The 9,072-nt window shown below is 45.8% G+C and overlaps 2 protein-coding genes across 2 annotated transcripts; both read left to right on the forward strand.

Annotated features, from left to right (window-relative positions):
• Nucleotides 1-557: 557 nt before the first annotated feature.
• Nucleotides 558-6,170, forward strand: LOC123398208 (Golgi SNAP receptor complex member 1-1). Its single transcript, XM_045092707.1, has 5 exons — nucleotides 558-815; nucleotides 1,876-2,103; nucleotides 2,325-2,486; nucleotides 5,727-5,840; nucleotides 5,932-6,170. The coding sequence occupies exons 1-5, from the start codon at nucleotides 780-782 to the stop codon at nucleotides 6,043-6,045; spliced, it is 654 nt and encodes a 217-aa protein (XP_044948642.1). The 5' UTR covers nucleotides 558-779; the 3' UTR covers nucleotides 6,046-6,170.
• A 758-nt stretch (nucleotides 6,171-6,928) lies between these two features.
• Nucleotides 6,929-7,620, forward strand: LOC123398210 (probable apyrase 4). Its single transcript, XM_045092708.1, has one exon. The coding sequence runs from the start codon at nucleotides 6,929-6,931 to the stop codon at nucleotides 7,223-7,225; it is 297 nt and encodes a 98-aa protein (XP_044948643.1). The 3' UTR covers nucleotides 7,226-7,620.
• The last annotated feature ends 1,452 nt before the right edge of the window (nucleotides 7,621-9,072 follow it).

Genomic DNA, 9,072 nt, shown 5'->3' on the forward strand with positions numbered 1-9,072 from the left:
GCGAGGTCGAGCTCGTCCAATTCAAACCGGCGGCGATCGATTGTCGCGTCCAACGGCCTTTTCCGACGCGCAGTGATGTATTCCGGCAAGTTTAGGACGGATTCCGGCAAATTTCGCGGCGTCGTGTTTGCTACGACGAGGTTTGACCGGTATACGGCCCCCTAGAATCGGCATTCCAACCTTCAAAAATAAGAGTTTCGGATGTGGCTTTACCGTGCCCCTTAAACTTTTTACGGGTTAGATTACTTTTACGGTTTTTATTCTACATACTTTTTGGGATCAAAACTGTAAACATAATTTTTTTTAGGTATTTGACCACTTATACAGGATGTGTTAGAGATGCTGTTAGCAACTGGCTTGGGTTTTACTCTGTCCTTCCTTCTATAAATCAAAGGTAGGTGCTAAGAATTATGCAAATCAAATAGGGCCTAGGTAGTTTGGTATGGATTTTTTTAAATTTTTTATATTAATTTAAAAATAAAGGTTTGGTAGACCAGAAGTGTCGAATTGTGCACTATGCCACCATATTGGCTTTCTCGGGCCCCCCCGGATTGGTGGCTGCACCGTGCCACCGAGCCTCACCCGACCAGTTGACCACCACGGTGCCCCCGACCTGACGCTTCTCCCTCTCCAACGCCATCGGGCAACCCACCCCTTTCCACCCCTTCCAACCCTCTCCCACTGATTCGCTCGCCGCGCGCGCGCGAGATCCAGCCGCGCCCCCCGCTCGAGATCTCCCGGCGGATCACTAGGACGGCGCCGCCGAGGAGCTCGGAGCCATGGAGGCGTCGTCCTGGGACGCCCTTCGCAAGCAGGTGAATACCCGCCCCCTCGGATCCCCGCGTCGCGCGCTCTCTCCCGCTCCCCGGTACCCCTTGCCGTTGTCCGCTCGCCCGAGATCCGGCCCTGGCCGGCGCCCGCGCCGCGCAGTGCGCTGCCGCTGTGGTATTCGGGCCGACGATTTCCCCCCGCTGCCCGCTGAATTCGTGAGAGGCGACCCTCGTAAAATTGGAGCGCCTCGTTCGTCGAATCCGTAGTCCGTGCCTGTGGAACGAAATGCGTTTTCCTTCGTCTTCTGAAACTGTAGAGTTTTCGTGACACCAAGACTAGTTTCATAGTGGCTATGTTCAAAAAACTGTGCTGCAGGTATAGCCCATTTCTTTGACTAACATGGTAAATTTGGAGCAATGTGCCACTAATCCAGTGTGCAACTGACTAGAGTTTTGATCCTACCGAACTGCCCCTTCTCCATCTGAAGCTTTTGTTGGTTAGATTGTGTAATCGTGCTTATGGAGTACTATCTAGTAATGCAATGCGTTGCCGGCTTGTTCATGAGAGTCAGGTATTTACGGTTAGTGTGTTCGGACTGTATGGTACGAGTCTATGGCTGAACCCATCCTTTGCTAGGCTAAGAAGGCGCCATGCCAAGTTATTTTCTGTAACGATGTCACTACTAAATACGATTGCTGCGTTAGGGCATGGCCTACATGGGTGCTAACAGAGAGGCGCTAGGATGGACATCCTGGTAGATAGGTAGTTAGGTCATCAATTCCTGGCGTCAGATGAGGCATGAACTCAAGAAATTGAATCGGGCGCTTGGGCCTTTTATGCCGTGCGGGGTAAAACACTGTTGCACCAGCCTGGACTTTGATTTTATTAGCGCCTATCGGTTAGCGTCTAGCATTGTGAAACAGATAAACGCTCGGATTCTTCTTTTAGTTTTATGATATATTTTTATTTCCCTCAGCACCCGTATAAGTGACTTGCGTTGAAGATGGCTTTATGGTTTCATGAAGCTATGAGTAGCCTGATAGATGGTATTTGATGTGCGTGTGTGCATGGTTAATGTTGTTCCTGTACAATTTCTGCTTGTAGGCGAGGAGGTTGGAAGCTCAGTTAGACGACCAAATGATTGCATACCGTAAATTGGTTTCTATGAAATCAGATGGTTCAGAGAATGATATCGAGACTGATATAGAAAGATCACTAAAGCAACTTCAGCAAGTAAATTCTCAAATGCAAACCTGGGTATCGTCAGGAGGCTCGGAAGTTCTTTCTCATACATTAACCCGTCATATGGAGATTTTGCAAGACCTTACACAGGTTCCAATAATTCCCTCTTACACCAAGTAACCACATTCTTCATAATTACAGTGTGTTTACATCTGATGTTAAATCAAGGTTTCTATTAATTTCTCCCCAGTCATAATAACCATGAATTATAAAGTTTGCCGCAGAGCAATACTCTTTGAATGGACACCACATATAGAACGGCTAGATTTCTCTCATAATTCCAAAAAGTTGCTAATTCAATAATTCCACAGGAATTCTATCGGCTTCGATCAAGTCTCAGAGTGAAGCAACAACATGCTTCCCTCCTTGACTTGAGAGACTTTGACAGAGCAAAGTTTGACGTGGAAGAGTCTGGAGACTCAGAACAAGCTCTTCTTAGAGAACAAGCTGCAATCAGCAGGAATTCCGGACAGGTAGGGTTGTCCTGGCTTTTAGGAGCACCTGTATTGTTTTATGATATTTGCATCAGTTTATTGTTAGCTCTATTATATAATACTATCATATAAGGCATACAAATGAACCCAGGATAACAGCTTACATGCATGGATGGTGTTGCATAGCGTTACCAACATGAATTCTCAAGCATTTCGAATCGAAGGAGCCTCGCTCACCTTTCTTGTTAGGAGATAATTTAATTCTGTCAGGGCAAAGAAACAAAATCAAATTCATCTTTCTTTTGTATTTGTTAACAAACACAGTATTTGTTATCTTACCAAACGGTGCCTGCCACATAAAATAAGTGAACCATACCGCTTTTTTGTTTTGTTTACCTATGGCATGTGTTGCCCACTTTTACTGTTCTTGCTTGTTACTAATATGTTTTGGGCAATGAGGTTCAGGAAATCCACAAAGGCCCATAAATTACATTTGGCTTGATTAGTGTATACTCAAATAGTAATAATTACATGTGCTCGTCTATTTCAGTTTTAGCAGAATTTACTGAATTTCAACCTATATGGTCGTGAAATTGCTTGTTTAGAAATCTATCTCATTGAAAACTGCAACAACAAAAACAATAACAAGAACAAGAACAAGAACAAGAACAAGAACAACAACAACAAAGCCTGTTTGGCCCAAAAAAGTTGGGGTAGGCTAGAGTTGAAACCATAAGATCTTGAAACCAACTCATGGTTTTGGCACGTGGATAGCTAACTTCCATGCACCCCTGTCCATGGTCCATGGCTAGTTCTTTGGTGGTATTCTAGTCCTTCGGATCTCTCTTAATGGACTCCTCCCATGTCAAGTTTGGTCTAGTACTCCCTCCGACATTATCAGCACGCTTTAATCGTCCACTATGCACTGGCCTTTCTGGAGGCCTGCACTCTATACCCAAACCAGCTCAGTCGATGTTGGGCAAGCTTTTTTTCAATCGGTGCTACTCCAACTCTATCATGTATATCCTCATTCCAGACCCGATCCTTTCTTGTGTGGCCACATATTCATCTCAAACACGTGCATCTCTGCTACACCTAACTGTTGGGCATGTCGCCTTTTAGTTGGCCAATATTCAGTTCCACACAACATCAGTTGAATCACCGTCCTATAGAACCTTCCTTTTAGTTTTTGTGGCACTCTCTTGTCACGGAGAACTCTGACGCCAGAAGCTTGGCCCCACTTCATCCATCCAGTTTCGATTCAATGGCTCACATCTTCAGGATATCACCACCCTTCTGCAGCATTGACCCAAGATTTCGAAAGGTGTCCTTCCGAGGTACCGCCTGCCCACCAAGGCTAACCTCCTCCTGCCTAGTACTCCCTCCGTCCCAAAATTCTTGTCTTAAGTTTGCTTAGAAATGGATGTATCTAAATACTAAAACGTGACTAGATACATCTGTATCTAGACAAATCTAAGACAAGAATTTTGGGACGGAGGGAGTAGTACTGAAGCCGCACCTCATGTACTCAGTTTTAGTTCTACTAAGCCTAAAACCTTTTGATTCCAAAGTCTGTCCCCACAGCTCTAACTTTCTTTTAACCCCCGTTTGCCTATCATCGACTAGCGCCGCATCATCTTCAAAGAGCATACACCATGGGGTATCTCCTCGTATATCTCTTGTGACCTCATCCATCACCAAAGCAAAAATATAAGGGCTCAAAGCTGACCCTTGGTGCAGTCCTATTTTGATTGGAAAGTCATCAGTGTCCCCATCACTGAAAACTGCAATTAAATTTTTTTGAAAATTTCAAGCCTTTAAAGCTCCCTGTTATGGGGTTTCCGGTAGCCATTGTTGCGTCGAAACATATAGTGGCATGAGGGTTCAGTACTCACAAGTTATGGCCTAGTTCCCACCGAAACCTGAAATATAACTATATAAGTGGAATGGAACATAGAAAGTGACAATGTTTGCATGTTTATGTTGGAAGCTGTGAAGAGGAATAGTACCTAGGTGCAGCTTTTAGCAAAGAGCACATGCTGTTTGTGTGAGGCCATCTTTAATGGTTATATGATAGTTATTGGTAAATTTTGCCGCATAGGAATGTGATGATTTTGTGTCAGAGAATAAATTACGGGAGAGACCAAAGTTGTATGAACTTGAACCAACAACCTTTGGACAAGCTCCAAGTTACAAAGAGAGCGAACTTATTTATTATCACATTTCTATTGGAATGGTTCTATGATAGCTTGTTGGTTGATGGCCATGTGTTGATAACATGGATAAAAGCTATTGGAGATGCTCTGAGGAGATAACCGATGCAGGTATTGGACCACAACTTGCACATAAAAGCTGCTGGCTTAAAAGCTGACAATCCCTTCTTAAATGTAACTTTCTCGGCTGTCATTTTCTTATGTCTGGACATGAGAAATTAAGGGTTATTCCCTTGACCAGTAAGCCACAGGTTGGACATGTGACAATGATGTCCCGACTATTTCAACAGCACAGGAAGTCCATTCTTATCTACAGACAGTCTACAACAATGCTTAACTTTTTCTCTAATCACCTTCTCGACAAACCAGTAATTAGAACTATGAATGCGGACACTAGAGGACAGTCCTTATACTGGGAATTCGAGAACGAAACCACCGTAGCCGCCTTTGCATTTCTGGTCATCATCAATAGTTGCATGTCCAAACAAACCTATGTAGCTTAGAAAGTAGAAAGACAGTGAAAGCATGCCTGTTTTGTCCACTCAGGCTACAAATGGGATTTGCACTACAAATACCAAATAGTGCCCCAAATATGCTATATTGCCTCTGCTAAGTCTTATATTATCATGGGAACTATCGCTGCATGATAAAGAGCAGTTGAAGAATTTGGCGGCCCATTAAGCTTGCAAGTTGCTGCCCCTCTGAAATTCGTAGATTGGATTCAACATGCAACATTATGCGGTTAGTATATTTGCTGCGTGCTGTCTGTGAACTGTATGAATGACCGGTGCATTAGTACATGTGTTTTTCATGCTAAAGGGACTGCTGGCTGCATGGAGAATATTTTCTTAAATTGATATACGCATCTGTGTCCACTGTCATAGCTAGTTAGCCTGAGGTACCTCTAGCTTCCTCAAACTTTAACCAACTAGTTAGTTTTAGAAAATTGTACTATTATAGATGGCTGGTAAGCCATGAAAACCAAATATATGTTGACTGGCTGACTTTTTGTAGCAAAATCTTGAATTGACCAAGCTTTCTGAACCCTTACCTTTTCCATATTTAGGTGGATACTGTGATATCACAAGCTCAAGCAACACTGGGCGCTCTCATGTCTCAGCGTTCAACGTTTGGTGGCATCACTACCAAAATAAGCAACGTCAGCAGCCGGATCCCCACGGTATGCATCACACCGTATATCCTTGCGAGCAATCGAAAATCATACTCTTACTATGTTTGCGCCTCACACTTTTCTTCAACGAATCTGACAGATTAATCACATCCTCACGTCGATCAGGAGGAAGAAATCGATGGACACCATCATCCTTTCCCTCGTGGCGTCCGTGTGCGCGTTTCTTATGTTCATCTACTGGTTGTCAAAGTAGTAGGAGGATGTTTGTCACAGCGAAAAGGTATCATAGTGTTGTAAGTTTGGATCACAGTGCCAGTACAGATAATGATGATATGGTTGGTGTTTGTACAATATTGATTCAATGGTATTACGTTTTCACATCGCGCTTCTTCGGCCTATTCTCCAGCCCGATCGAACTCTATACATATCCTGTTGTACCTTCTATGCATACATATAGATATCTCTACTATTACAGCAGGATCGAACGTCGTGATGGTTCAACCTTCCGATGGTTCGACCTCCCAGCGATCCCACCTCGTCCCCGAACAAAAAAAAAAAAAACAAAACGACCTCGCAACCCCAGATCTCTCTCCCCCACCCCTTCCCTCGCAACCACCCCCCTCCCCCATCGGTCTCCATCCCCGGATCTCTCTCCCCCACCCCCTCCCTCGCAACCACCCCCTCTCCCCCAAGACCCGGCGCCGCCTCCTTGTCCGTCGGAGCGCAGTCACGCATCAGGGTCGGGGGTTCTGCGAGCAGCACCCGCCCCGCGAGCTTGCGGCCGCCCCCGTGCCGCTCGGTGCCGGCCCCGCTCCCGCGCCGCTCGGGTCGTCGCCGCCTCTCTCGCCGTCGACGAGTCACTGTGGCAGCGTCGGTGGCGGCCAGGCACCTCGTCCGCGTCCCACCATGCCGGAGCCCACCAAGCCCCTCTCCCCCCACCCAAGCCGCGGGCTCAGCCTCGGCTCCGCCTCCTCGCCATCGTCATCTCCACCCTCGTCCACCTCCTCTCCCCGCCACCTCAGCCAGTCCCCTCCCCGCGCTTCTCCGTCATCATAGACGCCGGCAGCACCGGTACCCGGGCCCACGTATTCTCCTTGGGGCCCGATGGCCGACCGGATCTGGCAAGCTCCGCCGTGATGCGCGTCTCCCCGGGGCTCTCCTCTTTCGCCGCGGACACGGCGCGCGTGGCGGAGTCGCTGCGGCCTCTGATGGAATTTGCCAAGGAGAAGGTAGGTGGCGAGGGGGCCGCCGCGGCAACAGAAGTGCGGCTGATGGCAACCGTCGGCCTGCGGCTACTCGAGGAGAGCGTCCGGGAGGCGATATTGGTGTCCTGCAGGAACGCTCTCAGGGCCTCCGGGTTCCGGTTCGAGGACTCATGGGCCAAGGTGATCCCAGGTACTACTGTCGGTTTCTTCACCTTACTAAGAAAATGAATTGCAAAAACCAGTAAGCCTCCAGCAACATGTTCATTTCTTACTGGTTGATAACATCAACAAACTGAGCAAATCATGGGGCATGGAGAACATTGATTGAGTGATACAAATACTGCAGTAGTTTTTCAGGATGTGCTCCCGTAAACCCAGTAAGCCTCCAGCAACATGTTCATTTCTTACTGGTTGATAACATCAACAAACTGAGCAAATCATGGGGCATGGAGAACATTGATTGAGTGATACAAATACTGCAGTAGTTTTTCAGGATGTGCTCCCGTAACCCCCCCCCCTTCATTCTTCTGGCACGGAAAGACGAGCGGCAACAGACTGGTCGCAGACCCGCTGTTAGCGTAATGGACGAGGGGAATGGTAGGACCATGGGTGGAGCACGTAGACGGAGGAGGTTGCATACATGTATTATTGTTTGAGGTTTGCCTTTTACCTAGAGGAATACTTATAGCACTGAATTTATGAATGCAGACTATGTTTACTTATTGTCGCAATCTCATGTATAGGTTGTGCTGATTCTTAAATTGCCAAAACACCCATTGATTGAAATCACCCTGGTTTGCTTTTTTGTTGTGGAAACTTGTTGTATGTGTGAATTTATTTGTACTCTCGGTCTCAGGGCGCACCGAGCCTACAAAATATTGAATGATCATGTTGTTGCTATAAGCATTCCATTTGATTATGTTTTCACCTGAGGAGTTCATGATAAATTGAACATGAACATCAATTATCTGTACCGCTGATTCTATCTTATTTTGGTTATGTTGATGGCAGGACCAAGTGGGAAAACACCACAAATAATTTCAACTTGGGAAAGAGCATCAAGAGGATGAACTCGCTCGGTGGCTTGTACTGCGTTTTGTGGTAGAGCAACATAGAAATCTCCGTTTCTTCATTACTTTTTTCTGATGGTTTATTTGCCATATGTTAGATAGGCGAGAGATGGGGTGCCAGGAGGCGGCGGCATCAAAATCAGTGCGAGTGACGATGACGGTGTACATGATGAGCTAGGTGGCATCGGCCACCACAACATGTTCTACTCGTAGGCCATGCTTTCTCAGCTCGAGAATGCCAACAACTCAGTCCTTTTGCAGTCGTGTATTCATGTTCATCGACAAGTTGTCCATACAATACCTTGGCGCCAACAACCACGGCCATGATGATGCCGTCGTGCTGGCCGACGACCCTGCTTCCATGCGCTCAGTAATCTACTGATTTGAGATGACCGTGAGGACTGCTGGGCTCAAGGGGTTGCTTCCACATGTGATGGCAACCTGGGTGAGCTGCCTTTTGGTGGCTCTTTCTGCTATTTGGTATCTCTAGCCTGATTTTAGTGCTCTGACAGCAATTAGCAATGCTAAAGTTGAGGCCAAAAGGAATTGTAAGAAGAAAGGAGTTGTAAGAATCGTTCCTTAGAAATTGTACACTAAACTGCTTGTGCATTTCATGCAGGTTGGCACTCATCTTGAAGCAGAATTAAATGGAAATCAGCAGCAAAACACAATCTGCATAGTGGTAATCTAATCCTAGAATCAAGCTGCATTTATTATACATTTATTAGTGGTTTCATGGTTTTATATTTTCTGTACTATGTTTGACTGTAATATATAACCTGAGATTTTAAGTGTGCGCACAGTCGATATGGTTCAACTGAATAGAAAAGGTGTCTTCTGATTGTACTAGAAATTATTAAGAGATATAGTAACTTTATTATGTAGCAATCTGTTAATTTAGAAGTGATATCTTCCCCTCGCTTTGAAGTGAATGCAAGGTGCTATTACTGTGTTGTTTCTGCATTACTAAACTGTCTCTATGGCCTTCAAAGCAACTGTAACTTG

The sequence above is a fragment of the Hordeum vulgare genome, chromosome 5H, assembly GCF_904849725.1.
Source record: "Hordeum vulgare subsp. vulgare chromosome 5H, MorexV3_pseudomolecules_assembly, whole genome shotgun sequence".
Taxonomy (NCBI): Eukaryota; Viridiplantae; Streptophyta; class Magnoliopsida; order Poales; family Poaceae; genus Hordeum; species Hordeum vulgare.

Excerpts from the sequence above, each read along its gene's own strand:
- LOC123398208 (XM_045092707.1), top strand. The coding sequence starts at position 780 with ATGGAGGCGTCGTCCTGGGACGCCCTTCGCAAGCAG. Across the intron at positions 2,487-5,726 it reads TCAGCAGGAATTCCGGACAG|GTGGATACTGTGATATCACA; the intron begins GTAGGGTTGTCC and ends TTCCATATTTAG. Across the intron at positions 5,841-5,931 it reads TCAGCAGCCGGATCCCCACG|ATTAATCACATCCTCACGTC; the intron begins GTATGCATCACA and ends CGAATCTGACAG.
- LOC123398210 (XM_045092708.1), top strand. The coding sequence starts at position 6,929 with ATGCGCGTCTCCCCGGGGCTCTCCTCTTTCGCCGCGGACACGGCGCGC.